At 42.4% G+C, this 17,512-nt stretch overlaps 2 protein-coding genes across 3 annotated transcripts in view; one reads left to right on the top strand and one right to left on the bottom strand.

Annotated features, from left to right (window-relative positions):
* Window positions 1-576: 576 nt before the first annotated feature.
* Window positions 577-5,818, bottom strand: CLDN25 (claudin 25). 2 transcript variants are annotated; one of them, XM_047878706.1, is made up of 2 exons: window positions 5,513-5,818; window positions 577-1,578 (listed from the first exon to the last, which is right to left on the bottom strand). In XM_047878706.1, exon 2 carries the CDS (start codon window positions 1,340-1,342, stop codon window positions 656-658), a length of 687 nt encoding a protein of 228 aa, XP_047734662.1. In that variant the 5' UTR covers window positions 1,343-1,578; window positions 5,513-5,818; the 3' UTR covers window positions 577-655. The 2 variants fall into 2 exon arrangements, with proteins under 2 accessions (XP_047734662.1, XP_047734663.1); XM_047878707.1 differs by having other exon boundaries at window positions 5,593-5,818.
* A 146-nt stretch (window positions 5,819-5,964) lies between these two features.
* The window catches only part of ZW10 (zw10 kinetochore protein), a 35,487-nt gene continuing 23,939 nt past the window's right edge, over window positions 5,965-17,512 (top strand). The window contains exons 1-7 of the mRNA XM_047879227.1: window positions 5,965-6,147; window positions 9,534-9,668; window positions 14,134-14,235; window positions 14,684-14,761; window positions 14,915-15,074; window positions 16,638-16,790; window positions 17,252-17,443. Of these exons, the coding sequence (XP_047735183.1) occupies window positions 6,043-6,147; window positions 9,534-9,668; window positions 14,134-14,235; window positions 14,684-14,761; window positions 14,915-15,074; window positions 16,638-16,790; window positions 17,252-17,443 (925 nt within the window). The 5' untranslated portion in view covers window positions 5,965-6,042. The remainder of the gene's footprint in view (window positions 6,148-9,533; window positions 9,669-14,133; window positions 14,236-14,683; window positions 14,762-14,914; window positions 15,075-16,637; window positions 16,791-17,251; window positions 17,444-17,512) is intronic.

Here is a 17,512-nt window from a genome sequence, read left to right as displayed (position 1 = left end):
GAATTCTGGGCATAACAATCTCATGTTTCGTGGGTTCCAGCCCCACATCGGGCTCTGCACTGACAATCTGGAGCCTGCTTAGGATTCTCTTTGCCCCTCCCTAGCTCGTGCACTCTCTTTCCTTCAAAATAAATAAACTTAAAAAAAAAAGGAATCTACAAAATCACGAAGATATATTGTGAAGCTCCCCTTCAAATTGTGTGCCAGAGGCAGAAAATGAACACAAACAAGGAAGCTTCCTATCTTAAGAGGCTATCCTGGGCCAATAATTCATTTTCATTTGCCAAGGCATATTCTCTAGCATTTCTATTTATATCTGCAGTGGCTATTCACACTAGATTTTCTATGATGGAGCCAATTTTGCAATATATTTTCCTTAGTAATGAATCAAGTACATAATTAATGTTATGAGTTTAAAAGCATATTATACAAGTAAAATCTAAGTCAGAAACATGTTTGCTAGAAAACTATGCCTTGATTTTTCATTCTTAAATTAGGATCACTATATCACCATGATAGTCAAATCCTTATCAAGTTGGGACAGCGACTACCACCCCCAAATGAGGAAAATATACAGAAGGTGGTAAAGAATAAGGAAGGGAAAGGGTTCTACTGACATTGCTTTATTCCGGAGATTCCTTGGCAGAAGCAAGTCCTAGATGAACAGGTTCCTAGCTCTTGGTGTTAGATAGAAGGAGTCATTGGACTCATTTGCTGGGGCACAGAACGGTGGGGCTCTAGGGCCAGCCATCTGGAGAGAGGGCACGTCTTCTTTTCCCAGACAGGCTGAGAAGATGAGGAGTAACCCACCAAGGGCCAGGAAAATACCAGCAGCCCAGCCCAGGTAGAGGGCATCTCCAAACTCCCAGCGAGGCACAATCTCAGGGATGCTGTTATCCCAGAAGTCTTGGATCGTGGCATAGGCTACCCAGGAGACTGGAAAGAGGGTAGTGGCTGAAGCAGATGTTTCCAAAGTCCCTCCCAGGAGGCAGAGCCGCCTCTTAAATACCCATCTGATCCTGTGAAACTGGAAGCATTCGGACCCACAGCCAGAGAGCAGGAGCCCCAGTAGCCCCAGCCCGTGGGAGGCTACCATGACGATTCGGGATACCTGAAGCTCCTGGGGCAGAGACAAGAAGGACTCAAAGGCCTTGCACACGGCAACTTCCTCCTGATTCACGCAGACCTCCCAAAGCCCCATGATCCAGGTCTCCATTTCGTTCAGTTCCAGATTGAGAGTCTTCCACTGGGGCAGGATGGTGGTGACACATGAGCAGACCCAGCCGAAGAGGGAGAGGAGCAGTCCCCCAAGCTGGGCTTTCCCGTGGAAACTCCAGGCCATGGTTCCACCACGGAGCAAGAAAGTGAGGACAGGCGGCTGGGTGACCGGTGAGCAGGCAGCACTTTGGGGGAGACCCAGTGGAAGGTCTTTCACATTCGGAGAGGGCTCTTGTTTCAGTTTTTAGGCAGCAGCTGAGGCAGGTGCTAGGAGCTTGGCAACACTGGGTTTAGGGGTGTGTCCAAGATGGGATGTGGGCGTGGGTTCTGGGGGAGGGTCCCATGAGAGGCAAAGAAAAGCTAGAGAGTAAGCCATCAGTATCAATTTGATGAGTAAATTCATAAACCTGAAGTTAAAATCACTCCCCAGTTCCGAGAGGATGAGAATGGTGTTTTGGGAATATACACTGATAAGATCTTTCTGGAGGGCAACATGACTTCACATTCCATACTTTTTTTTTTTTTTTGAGAGCGAGAGAGAGCACAAGTGAGAGAAGGGGCAGAGTGAAAGAGACAGAGAGAAAGAGAGATGGAGAGAGAGACACACACACACACAGAGACAGAGAGACAGAGATGCAAGGCTCACTCAAAGCAGGGCTGGAGCTCACCCGAACTCATGAACCATGAGATTGTGAACCATGAGATCATGACCTGAGGTGAAGTCAGATGCTTAAAGAATGAGCCACCCGGGCTCCCCGAATTTCATACTTTTAAATACACACATACTTTGACGCAGCACCTTACCTTCAGGAACTTACCCCAATTTATTGCGAATATATACAAAGATTTATGAAAATGTCCATTGAAATATTATTAATGATTGCACACTTTTGGTTAGTACTAGGTAGCCATTTGAAAGTGATGTAGAAGAAACTTAAATGACACGAAAAATGTTTTTGATTCGTTAAGTGAGACCAGCAAGTGACCAGTTTTTATTTCCCTATTTGTGCTTGTCTATGTACTTTATACATTTGATAAGTTTACCATTTAATATTTTTGTAGGCGGAAAAAAATAGAAAATGCCCCATTCAATGAACCTATCCAGACCCAGAATATACCAGGAGGGAAGCGCTCTCTCCCCATTCTCCTACTGCTGAAGGACAGCAGCTATAATGAGTCGTGGTCATACCAGCTTCCATACTCCTATTTGCTGCTGCAAAGAGGCAGGTTTGGACAGGAAAGGAGATAATTTGCATTTACTGAGAATGGCTACATGCCAGACTTCTGACTAGATACTTTATCCTTATTTAATTTTCACACCGCCACTGCGAGATACACGGTGGGTAACTTGCCAAGGTCCCCCAGCTGGTAAACAACAGGTCCAGCTCCTGAGCCAGGGAACTCAGACTGTGACACTTCATGTTTCTGTCTCCAGGCTACAACGGTGATTCCTCCCGCAATGTGCATGCACACTGGTGACACAACATGTGGGGTAGGGGGTTTATCTTTATGGCAACACACAGAAGAAAATTGGGACTTTTTATAAGTGTATTTATTTATTTTGAGAGAGACAGAGCGAGCGGGGGAGGGGCAGACAGAGAGGAAGAGAGAGAGAATCCCAAGCAGGCTCTGTGCTGTCAGTGCAGAGCCCGACGAGGGACTCGAACCCACGAACCATGAGATCATGACATGAGCCCCAACCAAGAGACAGACGCTTAACTCACTAAGCCACCTAGATGCCCCCAAATTGGGATTTCTTATAACGAAGACAAATGTTGACCAATGTATTTCCCTATTCATATTTTAACCTCCTGATTGCCCTGTGGTGCACCAGGAAGCAGGGGTGTTGGGGGGAGGAAGTGAGGATGAGTATCTAAGGAAACACCACCTTGACATTATCCGAATGATGTCTCAATACAGCCTGATCAGATTACCAGTGGTGTGGGGGTGGAGGGAGGTGAAGGCTCTTGAAGGCTCTCTTTTTCATTCGTGTTTTATTATAGAAAATTTCAAACACATACAAAAGTAGGGCAAATGGGTAAAGAAATTTCATGTCCTACCACCCAGCTTCAGAAATGATCCCCACATGCCAATCTTTCTGCATCCACCATTCACATCCCTCCCTTCACACTATTTTGAAGCAAATGGGGTGCTTTTATAACAACCACATGTTCTAAGCAACACAATGGCAAAATATTATGGATCCCTGGAAATGCTGCCTGCTTGTGCTATGTTCATCCAGATTGGTGTCTGATGTTTTGACTCTTGAAAACAGGCATGTCACATGTGTATGAGCTCAGGACGGATTCTCTCAGATACTGCTCCTTATTTCCTTGCCTTTTCTTCAGAGCCCTTTCTTGACCCTTTGTGGCCATCTGTGAGTTGGAAGACATGTAAACCATGATAAGTGTGAACCAGGTAGGAGGTCAGGTGGGTGAGGGAAAACAGAACCCATTCATGTTATTGATTTCTTTTTACTTTTTCAAATATTCATTCATGCCCACATGCACGGACTGTGTGTAGCAATCCCACTCCATCCCCTATGTTCTTTCTTCTCCGTCCTCAAACTAATTCTGGGTCTTCCCAGAAAACTTGAGGAACACTGTGCCACTAATCCAGTGGTCTCTCTGCCAGATATAGGTGCAGCCCTGCAGTGGCATTTGTGGGTATGACCCATGGATTAGTTAACCGGAGAAGATCTCAGATGCTCAACCTCAAAGTGGCGCCTCCTTCCATTCTCAGTTCAGATTCCTCCTTACTGTGAAACTTTTCCGGTTCAATTAGAGCCTGGGTGCTCCTCCTCCAACATTTCCTCTGCCCTCTGTACCTTAGCTTCAGGGCCTGTTACTTGCCCATGCCCCTTCTAAGGCCTGTACCGAATTTTGTATTTATTTTATATTCTTTTCCTTAAAGGGCCCTCCCCCTCCCAGCAACTGATAAGATTTAGGCCCCACAAAATCTGGATCAATCTCTCATTTACCTTCAAGATAGCAATGATAATATTTCCTGGGATTCTGGATTCCCAGCCTAGTCCATTGTCTGTCATACAGTAGTTGCCCAATAAATATATAATACAAGTTTTCAGGAAGGTCATCTGCAAGTCCTTCTTTCTCACTGGACCTTTCTAGTAACAGCATTTAGAATTCAAAGTGAGGCTGACAGGTCTACTGAACAGAAGCTGATCTGGTTTTCTAGGGAGAGATACCTTCCCAGTATGTTAGGCTGTCCTTTGTACTTCCTGTCTCAACCCCAGTTTCCTGTCCTTTGCTCATGTCACAGGAAGCCGCCCTAGCCTCACTGGGTTAAGCGGGTTGTCCTACAGACACTTAAAATATAGACACTTAAAATTGACAAGGACCTTAATTAACATCAGCATCTACTTGAGGTCAACCCTCACAAGATACCTTTTTAAAAAATTAAACGTGACATTTTAACTAAAGCAGTACATGTTTATTACAGAAAGACAGGAAAACATAGAGAAGAGAATAAATCCCGTAAGTCTGCCACTAATATGGTGTATGTTCTTTACCTCTGTATATGTATCTGTATCTACTTATTTTAAAAAACAATCATAGTGTACATAGTATATTGTGAACATCTTTCAGTATGTAACAGTAAATAATGAAACAATTTTTTAAAAACTTTTCGTCAAGTTGATTTATTAACCTGTGATAGAAAGTGTTAACAGGCGCCTAGGTGGCTCTGTCCCTTAAGCGTCTGACTTAAGCTCAGGTCATGATCTCATGGTTCATAAGTTTGAGCCCTGCATCGGGCTTCATGCTAACAGCACAGAGGCTGCTTGGGAGTCTCTCTCTCCCTCTCTCTCTCTGCCCCTCCCTCTCTCAAAATAAATACACTTTAAAGAAAAAAAAAAGTGTTAAGTATCTTGTTCTAGTCCACCCAGTACTAATGTTATTTATACTTAGGTAATATAAATAATACAAACAATATAAATACGTAATGTATTATTACATAGATGTAACACATATTTGCTACATGACATAGTATATATGTAATATATGAACAAAGATCTATATGATGTAATATATGTACATAGATTGCATTGAAACTATGCAACATAAAAAGAGTGCAATTTAGGGGTGCCTGGTGGCTCAGTCAGTTTAGCCTCTAACTTCCGCTCAGGTCATGATCTCATGTTCATGGGTTCGAGCCCCTCGACGGGCTCCGTGTTCAGAGCCTGGAGGCTGCTTCGGATTCTGTCTCCCTCTCTCTCTGGCCCTCCCCCTGTTCGCACGCTTTCTGTCAAAAATAAATACATAAAAAATATACATACATATATAGTGCAATTTAGTCAGACTTTTAGTTATGAGGTGACGCCACTTCGTCTGCACAACTCCAGAGGGCACTACTCACATAGACTCTGATGGCCGCTGCAGCCCTTGAAAGTGAATATTCAACGAAAAAAGATCAAGATGGGCTCGTCCGGTATTCCAGCTCGCTAAGTGTCACAGGTAAGCGTTTTCAAGTTGAGAAAGGTTCATTTAGGACTGATTTTTAAGTAAAAACCCTTCATTTCGTCTAGCGAAAAACAGGCGGGAAGAGACAAACTGTTTGAAAATAGCTAGGGAGGGAAACGCGTCTCCCCTGGTTTGCCAGCTACGGGACACCGTGGAAGTTCCACGCTAGGACAGTCGCGGTGCCTGCTGGGAGTTGTAGTGCGGCCTCGCCTTCCCCGCGGCGGTCTGAGCCTCGCGAGACTCAGTTTCCCGGCAGGCCGCGCGCCAACGCCGCCGGCGGCGGGACTGGGACTGCCGCGCTGGCCAAGGGAGAGTGACCCCGTCAGCGTTGGTTCCAGTCGTGGCGATGGCTTCGTTCGTGACGGAGGTTCTGGCACACTCGGGGAGGCTGGAGAAGGAGGATCTGGGCACTCGGATCAGCCGCCTGACCCGGCGGGTGGAGGAGATTAAGGTGAAGGAAGGCCCGGCACCCAGGGACCGACTGAAAAGGAACCCGGCTCTGTTTGTGGAGGGACCGGGAAAGGAATGGGGGCTGAGGGCAGCCAGAGTGGGTGTGAGCAGAGTCAGGTGGGGACGCCGAGTGAGAAGAATGCGAAGTGGGAAGGCTGGAAGTATTTGGATTGAGGAGAGGGCTCGGAGGCGAGCCCGGACAGGGGCTGGGGACTAGGGGGGGGGGGGGGGGAGGCTTGAAGGGGAGAAGGAGATGGTGGCTGGGGAGTGGGGTTAGGTTGGGGAGGGTTGGGGTGGGGTCGGGGGATTTGGAGGAAGACTGAGGAGACCAGCAGGAGAGGTGGCACTGCAAGCCCCGAAGCGTCTAGGGAGGGAGCTTGTGAGAGAGAGAGAAATGCAGGCAGGACCCCCTACGGCATTTCCTCCACCCACTCCTTTTTGTATGATTTGTTGATGAATAAAATAGCTTTGGAAGAATGGTACCTTTCTCCTCTCTGAAATTTTTGTTGTTCAAATCTGTCAACATGTTTATTAAACTCTGTTCTTCACCCCCAAGTGCTTTGAGGCTGTCCCGAGTGTTACAAAACTTGTAAAGAGCACGTTAGTGGACCCTGCTGTCTTGAGATTGATACACACACAAAAAGCACGTAGCCGTCCACAGTTTTCACTTGGTATTGCTGCCCTTACCTTGCCAGTATTCACCCACATCTCTGTTGGATTCATTTAAAATTATGTGCACCCGCATGAAGTCTGAATTTAAGGGAGCAAGTTTGGCACCTTATCACAAAGGCACAAGAAGTAGGTCTTCCTAACAACCCTTGATGTTATGAAAATAGCTTCCTGAAATCGGTAAGTATTCAGGTTACTGGCATCTCTTCTTTTACAGGGCTGTAGCGTTTTTCACCACTTTTTATATGGTGGAAAGACTATTAAGCTACCTTAGCACGGCACTCAAGGCTCCTACCGTTCTGGATCTAACTCTCCTTTCACCAGGTTTCCTTTACCAACTTGAATCCTCAGCCAACTGACAATTACTTTCTGTGCTCCAAGCAGACCCAGTATTTTTCTTGGTTTCCAATTTTGTTTACGTTGTCATTTCTCCATCTTTGCTTGTAGTATTCTACCCATTTTTTATGTTCCATCTCAAATGCAGTTTTCTGCATGAAAAATATCCCCATTTTGCTCCAGCAGAAGTGACCTCTTTCTCATTTGTGTTTCTGGAGGACATTAACTTTGTTCCTTAATTACATTTTTGTATTCTGGTTACATAAGTGTATAGTATTTTTCCTATTTAAAAATAAGTTATTTGTAAGCAGGCATAATTTACCCTGGTATCTTCCAAAGCATTCAGTGCAAAGTATTCAGTAATTTGTTTATTGATGAAACTCAAATTAAGTTAGACTTCTAAGATCAGGCCTTAAAGTTTTATAAGCAAGAAGATAGAAATTCATAAGTTGAAGTATACAGATTGTGAATTTAATTTGTCTATTTGCTTTTCTGTTGGCTGTATGATTAAAATTGCTGGCTATAGTCTGAGCTAATCTAGTTCAATATGAAAACTGGCTCCCCCTTTTCTTTTTTAGCATTTGTACAGCTTTTGGGCACTGGCGGAATTGGGTGATTTTTGTCTTCTTGCATCTAATAATGTTACAGGATCCTTAAGGGTGAGAGAAATGTGATTTTTTCTTTTTTTTTCTTTTTTTTTAATTTAATTTTTTATTTTTAAAAATTTACATCCAAATTAGTTAGCATCTAGTGCAACAATGATTTCAGGAGTAGATTCCTTAGTGCCCCTTACCCATTTAGCCCATCCCCCCTCCCACAACCCATTCCGTAACCCTCAGTTTGTTCTCCATATTTATGAGTCTCTTCTCTTTTGTTCCCCTCCCTGTTTTTATATTATTTTTGTTTCCCTTCCCTTATGTTCATCTGTTTTGTCTCTTAAAGTCCTCATATGAGTGAAGTCATATGATTTTTGTCTTTCTCTGACTAATTTCACTTAGCATAATACCTTCCAGTTTCATCTACATAGTTGCAAATGGCAAGATTTCGTTCTTTTTGATTGCCGAGTAATACTCCATTGTATGTATATACCACATCTTCTTTATCCATTCATCCATCGATGGACATTTGGGCTCTTTCCATACTTTGGCTATTGTGGATAGTGCTGCTATAAACATGGGGGTGCCTGTGTCCCTTCGAAACAGCACACTTGTATCCCTTGGATAAATGCCTAGTAGTGCAATTGCTGGGTCATAAGATAGTTCTATTTTTAGTTTTTTGAGGAACCTCCATCCTGTTTTCCACAGTGGCTGCACCAGCTTGCAACAACAATGCAAGCTGCCAACATCTGTTGTAGCCTGAGTTGTTTATGTTAGCCATTCTGACAGGTGTAAGGTGGTATCTCAGTGTGGTTTTGGTTTGTATTTCCCTGATGATGAGTGATGTGGAGCATGTTTTCATGTGTCAGTTGGCCATCTGGATGTCTTCTTTGGAGAAGTGTCTATTCATGTCTTTTGCCCATTTCTTCACTGGATGATTTGTTTTTTGGGTGTTGAGTTTGATAAGTTCTTTATAGATTTTGGATACTAACCCTTTATCTGATATGTTGTTTGCAAATATCTTCTCCCATTCTGTCGGTTGCCTTTAGTTTTGCTGATTGTTTCCTTTGCTGTACAGAAGCATTTTATTTTGATGAGGTCCCAGTAGTTCATTTTTGCTTTTGTTTCCCTTGCCTCCGGAGGTGTGTTGAGTAAGAAGTTGCTGCAGCCAAGATCAAAGAGGTTTTTGCCTGCTTTCTCCTTGAGGATTTTGACGGCTTCCTATCTTACGTTGAGATCTTTCATCCATTCTGAGTTTATTTTTGTGTATAGTGTAAGAAAGTGGTCCAGGTTCATTCTTCTGCCTGTCACTGTCCGGTTTTCCCAGCACGACTTGGTAAAGAGACTATCTTTATTCCACTGGATGTTCTTTCTTGCTTTGTCAAAGATTAGTTGGCCATACGTTTGTGGGTCCATTTCTGGGTTCTCTATTCTGTTTCATTGATTGGAGTGTCTGTTCCTGTGCCAGTACCATACTGTCTTGATGATTACAGCTTTGTAGTATAGCTTGAAGTCTGGAATTGTGATGCCTCCTGCTTTGGTTTTCTTTTTCAAGATCGTTTTGGCTATTTGGGGTCTTTTCTGTTTCCATACAAATTTTAGGATTATTTGTTCTAGCTCTGTGAAGAGAAATGTGTTTTTCAAAGAAACCCATTGGCTGGGAGGAAAAGTGTGGGTAACTGGCAAGAAGGCTCCAACATGGAGGATTCCTTATGGAAGGTGAGCTGTATATGTTTAATAGAGTTCTCGACTCATCTCACTGTAATTCTTCTGTCTTATTTTATAGGGTGAGGTGTGCACCATGATCAGCAAGAAGTATAGTGAATTCCTGCCTAGCATGCAAAGTGCACAGGACCTGGTTACCCAAGTGGATAAGCTATCTGAGGACATTGACTTGCTGAAATCTAGGATAGAGAGTGAGGTAAGAATGGTTTGTTATATTGGTTAGGTTTGTAGGCTGGTAGTTCAGCTTCCTGATTCCTAAGACAATTCAGTTCTGTGTGTAAGTTTTCAAGACCTCACTTTTCTTATTGGTAAATGGAAGTGGCATTAAATAATTTTAGGGTAACTGCCAATTTTTTTTTTTTAAGTTTTTTTTTTAACGTTTATTTATTTTTGGGACAGAGAGAGACAGAGCATGAACGGGGGAGGGGCAGAGAGAGTGGGAGACACAGAATCGGAAGCAGGCTCCAGGCTCTGAGCCATCAGCCCAGAGCCTCACGCGGGGCTCGAACTCACGGACCGCGAGATCGTGACCCGGGCTGAAGTCGGATGCTTAACCGACTGAGCCACCCAGGCGCCCCGAACTGCCAATTTTAAAATAGAAATATTGCCCAAAACTATAATTTAAATGATTTTCATAGTAAAAATTTAAAGCTATAATAATAATGTCTTGCATTCGAATAGCACTTTATAAATTAAAAAAATAATCTCAGAATTTTATTGTCTTCAGAATAAAAACAGATGAAGCTTAGAACTGGGTCATTTGGCCTTTTCTCTTGTCTCCTCTTAGTTTAAAATGTTTCTGTCTCTCTTTTTTTTAATTAAAAAATTTTTTTTTTTATTTTAGAGGAGAGTGCACGCACGCGTGGGCGGGGGAGAGGGGCAGAAGGAGAGCAAGAAAGAGAATCCCAAGCAGCCTCCACACTCAGCGTGGAGCCCAACATGGGGCTCAGTCCCATGACCCACACAGTGCAACGACCCTCACTCAGGTCACAATTGTGACCTGAGCTGAAATCAGGAGTCTGATGGTCATCCGACTGAGCTACCCAGGCTTGATTTGCCAATTACAAGCACTGTGCTTCCTGTCATAAAGCCACTCTCTGGATGCAGGGAGAATCCTTGCCCATCTCGTACTGAATCACTCTGTAGGGCCAGTGCTTGCTGTGTTTCTTCTGGATGGTCTGGTGGGTTTAGAAATGCTTATCACGTTTGCTGGAGTGCTGCCATCACAAAAAGAAGTCAGCCAGTCTGCAAACAAAAATAGCCACTTTATAATTTTAAAAACATTTTTTCACCTATGTTATTTCACCAGAATTTTTTCCCTGTATTTTACTTTTAGGAAACATAGTCATTTGAGGGAAGGAAAGCTGACCCTAGAGGTTTAATCAGGTGTACTCTTCGAGGCCTTCTACATCTATTGCCAAATTCTTGGGCAGGGCTCATTGATACCCCAAATCAAGTTGGTGAAGCATTTTCAGGGTCCTCAAGGAAAGATACCCAAGTCTTTTCTCTCTGTGATAATTACTAAAGAAGGAAAATGAGCAGAAGCGTTTTTCAAAAGTTCTGTAGAAAATTTCATTCACAAATGGGGAAACCGTTGGTTACCTGGAAAATCGATCGCCAGTTCATCGACCATGATGATTAGAGGTTTTAATAAACATAAATCTGTTACTTTACAACTCTGTCACAGTTCAAATCATATTTTCAAGGTGTATTTATAATTAGTTGATTGATCAGCGAGTCAGTGGTGCAGTCTTAGATTGTACTATTAGACATACAGTGTCTGTAACGAGAGGGTCATGGGCTGTCTGTACCTTTTGCTGGCCAGATTATGGTTGGTGAAATTTATTCATTTCTGGTTGTTATATTTTGAAAGGTGCCTGGTCTGAATGAGAAGGTCCATGCCTAAACATTGTATCATTGGAACAGTGAAAGAAACTAAGGGCATTTAGCCTTAGTAAGATTCAAATTTATGGCTGGAGAAGCGGAATTAGGTTGAACAAGTAGATATTAATAGAGATTTATTTAGCCATTTGGTATATTTATTGAGCCATCTGCTAGGTGTGAAATACTGTGGTAGCTGCTGGACAAGACAATTTTTTATTTCACAATGCGAATCTCATGCTTAATGTAGATGACTAAAGTAGTATGATACACATTAAGTAGAAATAATTCATTCAGAGAGGGAAAATACAGCTCAGCTTGGCTTCTTGTAGGAAATAGTATCAGACCAAAACCTGAAGTGCTTGGTAGTTAGACAAAGAGGAAGGAGTGTTTCAGATGGACGTAGGAGATAGCATTGCAGAAGCATAGATGTAATGAGAGATGTTGCTTTTGGAGAGCTGTGGCAATTCCACGTGACTCATGTCTAGAGAGTGTGGTGGAAAGGGACACAAGATGAGACTAGAAAGGTAAGCAGGGACCTTGTATATCAGGTTAAGCGGTATGGAAATTATCTTGATGGCCCTGTGGAAGCCATGCCTCCATGGCTTTTAAGCAGAGTAGTGACATTGGATTTGAATTTTAGAAATCCCATTCTGCTGGCAATTTGAAGAAAGGACTTGAGGAAAACGAGACTGAGAAATGAGAAGGCAGTTAAAGCATAAGGAGGCAGTTAAACTAATCAGGGAAGAAAGGACAGTGGCCAGCTCTGAAGTCAGTGGCAGTGAGAATAGAGGAGAGGATGAGGATGAATCCTAGTGACGTTTAACAGGTAGGATCTTTGGGACATTAGGTGGGGAGTGAAAGATGGAGGGGTCAAGGATAGTGAAGAACCAGGTCATTGATGTGCCATTCACTGCAGTAGAGGGTCTAGAGAAGGAGTGGGTTTTTGTGGGGAGCCTTTGGGATATCCCAGCGGAGCTGCACAGTTGGAGTGTATTAAAACAAAGGCTAGACTTTGAAAAGAGAGAGACAGACCTTGAAATGCAATTGCTCAGATGGCTCTTTAATTGCAGTAGTTTAGGCTAGCAGGCTGATCCTATACAGTCAAGAACTTTGAGGGGGTCTCAGATTTTAATCTACACACAAGTTAGCTAGTTAGCCTGCCACGATTTCATGGATGCTGTTAGAAGACATGAGACTCCTTGGATGGCAGATGGATAGTGTATTACTCAGAGCAGTGGGCCGGTTGAGCATTTTGTTCAGAGGTTAAGAGCAAAGAGAGGGCACGGAGGAGGCACATGTGTTTTCCTGACTCAGACTTGGAAATGGTGCACATCACTTCTGCTTCGATTTCAGTAGTGAGATCTTAGACACATGGTCACACTCCACTGAGAGAAGCTAGAACGTATAGTCTCTAGCCACGTGCTCCTACTGTGAGAGAATGGGAAAATGGATTTGCATGTCACCCGTCCATATACATGTTTGAAGGTTAGGAAAATGATATGGACTTGAGATAGTAGTCCTTAGAAATTGAAGCCATGGGAATGGATGAGATTGCCCAGAGAGAGTGTATAGAGCACGGTTTCTCAACCTCAGCCCAGTTGATATTTGGAGCTGGATAGTTGTTTGTTGTGGTGGGCTATCCTGTGCATTGTGGGGTATTTAGCAGTATCTCCTGCCTCTACTCACTAGATGCCAGTAGAATTCCTTCATTTGTTACAACCCAAAATGTCTCCAGATATTGTCAAATGTCCTCGAATGGGAGTGGGGCAAAAAAAATAAAAATAAAAAAAAATTATTTTTTGAGAACCACTGGTTCAGAGTAGGAAGAGGGCCAGGGAGAAAGGAATATCAATATGTGTGAAGTAGTCAGAGGGCAAATGAAGTGACCCAAAGAAAATGAATGGCCAGAGAACTAGGAGGAAAGTCAGTGGAGAATAATTTCAGGGAATTAAGAGAAAGAAGTTAACTGTACTGATAGTTAAACACTGATGACGTATGCTTTGGATTTAGCCACAAGGAGTTGATTGGTGTTTTGGACACTATTTTGCAGTAGTTTTGATGGAAACCAGATCTCAGCGAGTTACAGAATGAACGATAGGTGAGAAACTAGATTGTGAGTATGGCTCACTTTTGAAAGAAGCTTGGTTTTATGAGAGGGAGGAGACAAATAAGGTAGCTACTGAGAAATATACGTGGTTGCTGAGGTAGAGGAAATTTTTTCTCAAAGTGGGGGGAAATTTCAGCATGTTTAAACCTGAAGGAAGGAGCCTTGCTCTAGTGGGTATTCAGTGTATATTTTATAAACGAAGAATGAATTAGGAAGAGGTAAAGGTACAGAAGAGAGGAAATAATTAATAGTGCAAAGTCCCTGAAAAGGCAGGACAGGATGGGAGGTGGATTCTGATTTAACCTAAAGTCCTTCTAATAGAGCTATCAGCTGTGGAATGAGTTGTCACTTGGCAACGGGGATACCGCTCTAGTCATCCAGGTAGATGAGCTCTCTGATGAAAAATACTGCTTAACTTAAGGATAGATGGTGACCTGAGCGTATTATGTTGCCGGGAATAAGGTACTGCTGCAGAAGGTAATGGTTTGGACTAAGTGGATGCTTAAGATCTCTTCCTCATACATTCTGTGTTTTTTTTATTCCACTCTTAACCAGCATTTAAATGTCAACGTGAATTATGTTCGCCTACGAAAGCTTATGAATTAGCTACAAACGTCTTGTTTCTTAGATACCGTATAGCCTGAAAGTACTTTTCTTTGATGTGGATTAGGTCCGCCGGGATCTTCATGTGTCAACTGCTGAATTTACAGATTTGAAGCAACAGTTGGAAAGAGACTCAGTAGTTCTGAATTTGCTTAAACAGCTGCAAGAGGTCAGTTAAACTGAACTCAAACTTCAGTGTTTCAGGGGCGAGAAAATTATTTGTTTTCAGTTGGTCTCATTTTTTTTTTTTTTAATTTTTTTTTTTCCCAACGTTTTTTTTAAATTTATTTTTGGGACAGAGAGAGACAGAGCATGAACAGGGGAGGGGCAGAGAGAGAGGGAGACACAGAATCGGAAACAGGCTCCAGGCTCCGAGCCATCAGCCCAGAGCCTGACGCGGGGCTCAAACTCACGGACTGCGAGATGGTGACCTGGCTGAAGTCGGACGCTTAACCGACTGCGCCACCCAGGCGCCCCCAGTTGGTCTCATTTTTAAATGTGTATCCCCTGGTTCTAAGGGTTTTTTTTTTTTTCAGATTTTAAAAACAAAAGCAGACAGACTTGAAATAATAGGATGTATAAAATGAAATACCTAATAACCATGCTTATCTTTCCAGTTTTCTTCTGCTATTGAAGAATATAACTGCGCATTAACAGAGAAGAAGTATGTTACTGCTGCTCGGTGTCTGGAAGAGGTATTAAACTCTTTCTCCACAGTATAAACAATTAGTACTCTTCTTGTTTTCAGTAAATTTTGTGTTCTGTGTGTTCCTTATCATTATACAAATAGATTCTAATTGCCCTGAGTCCAGATGGAATGTCTAACGATGATTCCATTTCGCTGCCAGGCACAGAAATGCTTGAAGTTACTAAAATCCAGAAAATGCTTTGATTTAAAAATGTTGAAATCTCTCAGCATGGAGCTCACAATACAGAAACAGAACATACTCTATCACCTTGGAGAAGAGTGGCAGAAGCTGATTGTATGGAAGTTCCCGCCATCAAAAGGTGCTGCTGACCTCAGGTGGACTGCTTTGCTTAATCTGCCTGAACCAGTTTGGCCTCTGAATATATTCTAAATATTTTATTTTGGTGGATGAGGAGGTTTCATTTATCATTATTCCGAGTCTGCCCTGAATTCTCATATCAAGCAGAATGCTGGTCAGGACTCACTCCTCTGGATTCTTGAAGTGTCCTCATTTTACTTCCCTTACATCCTTCTCTCTGTCCCCATCATGAGGAAGGAGCACGGAAGAGGAGGATGATTGGGTGGGTGGGATTCACGTGATGATGGTGTGGTAGAGGAGGTCCCAGCGGTTTAAAACCACACCGAGTTTCCACTGCATTGGAGGTACACCCATTCCCAGCAGCCCTACTCCCAACAGTTTACCTTGACTGGAAAGCTTTGAAAGGCTGTTCTACCATTTTCTCTCTTGGTGAGGAAAGAAGACGGGGTCACTGGGACAGGGGTCTGGCTTAATTTTTTTCAGTCCTTGGGGAAAAAATAGTGGCAAAATCATGCGATAGGGGATGCTTTATAAGATGAAGAAATAGGATGACTTGGCCCTGGCTTTGATTTATGTTGTTTGGCTCTCAGTCTCTCTGCTCACTTGTAGGTGTGAGCCTTCTTGGAAGTTTTGTTTACACAAAGTAAAACCTCGGAGAGTAGATGTAAGCGACATGCCATTACCCCTAGTATGTTTTTCTAGTATTGAATCTTGAAAATTTTAGTTTGTTTCAGGGGAAAGGTCACAGTCTCTCCCATCCCCTGGCCCATATCCACGTGGGGGCCTCCAAATTCACTGTATATGTATGTGTGTACATAGACATACACACAAACATACACATATGTATTTTATACAAACAAAATATTTCATATTTTGAAGGAAGTAATCTAGAAAATTTTGGATTCTATTTCCGAGCAGAATGTAAAATTAAGGGAAGATAGCAGGCGTGTTAATACTTTGTTATAATACAACCTTCTTGTTAAACTTGTTAGGCTGTTCTCTATACTTGGTAAGAAAGAACATTAAAGAAGATATCTTGAGACCAGGACCTCACTTTTCATTTCTTACCTTCACTCCATTCATATTTAATAAGCATTTATTAGGCACATCATGTTGCTTTTGCACTTAGTTTGATTCTTTGAATATCCCCAAAACAGTCATTTTCTGTTTTAAAATGATGCCAAGGACATGTATGTCATAATTAAAATTTGGTCACAGGGGCGCCTGGGTGGCTCAGTTGGTTAAGCGTCCAAAGTCAGCTCAGGTTATGATCTCACGGTTCATGAGTTGCAGCCCCACATCAGGCTCTTTGCTGACAGCATGGAGCCTGGAGTCTGCTTTGGATTCTGTGTCCCCTCTCTCTCTGCCCCTCCCCTGCTCATGCTCTGTCTCTCTCTCTCTCAAAAATAAACATTAAAAAAATAAAATAAAATTTGGTTACATTAGAAGTGTATTATAATAAAACCACATATTGAGGAATCTCAGTAGTGAATGAGCTCTGAGGAACAGAAGTGGGATTGTATTGTATTGCTGAGATAGCTGATGTTTTTCCCCTTTCTCTTAGATACCAGCAACTTGGAATCTTGCCTACAAACAGAACTTCATTTATGCATTGAACAATCTCAGAAAGAAGAGAAGACCCCCGGGCCACCAATCAGTTCGGTGCTCTTGGCATTTTCTATTCTTGGGGAGCTACAAATGAAGCTTAAATCATTTGGTAAAACATACTACTTTGTTTCGTTTACATGAAATCTTAGAAGGTTCAGTGTTTAAGGAATAGCAAAGAAGTCTAGAGAAGTCTGTTCTCTAGATAATATTGATGATAGTTGTAGGGTTTGGGCTCATGATTTATCAAATGGAATTCTCATAAATATAACCCTTTTTATTAAGGGGTTGGATCCTTTCTTGTCTTTCCTTTTTTCCTTGTTTTAAACTGGCTACTGCTATTTATTTTACTGGACTGTTTTGAATAATTTAAATAAAGACCTGTAGACAGTCTGGGAAACTTCAGTGGTAAAACCTGCCATGCATAATGAGTGGTGTGTGATGTCACATTATATGTATTTTTATTGTTAGGTTCAAAGATTTTTTTTTTTTTTTTTTTTGGGTGGTGTGGCATGCTTGCTTTTTAAAAGTTTCTTCCAGTGGTTTCTGATGAATGTTCATAAAATCTTTCAGGTCAGATGCTGCTGAAGTATATCCTTAGGCCTCTGGCATCTTGCCCATCCCTTTATGCCGTGGTAGAAAGCCAGCCTAACATCATTAGTATTCGTTTTGAATCTGTGATGACTGACTTGGAACATCCATCACCTTCTGAAGTTTTTGCAAAGATCAGACTAGTACTGGAAGTGCTCCAGAAACACCTTCTAGGTATGTGTCCCCAAGGTAGTGCTCTCATATTTTTATGTTTGGGAAAAAGTCAATATTATTTTTAAAGTA

The sequence above is a fragment of the Prionailurus viverrinus genome, chromosome D1 (genome assembly GCF_022837055.1).
Source record: "Prionailurus viverrinus isolate Anna chromosome D1, UM_Priviv_1.0, whole genome shotgun sequence".
Lineage (NCBI taxonomy): Eukaryota > Metazoa > Chordata > Mammalia > Carnivora > Felidae > Prionailurus > Prionailurus viverrinus.
Note: the sequence above shows the minus strand (reverse complement) of the source record. Positions and strands in the feature narration are given on the sequence as shown.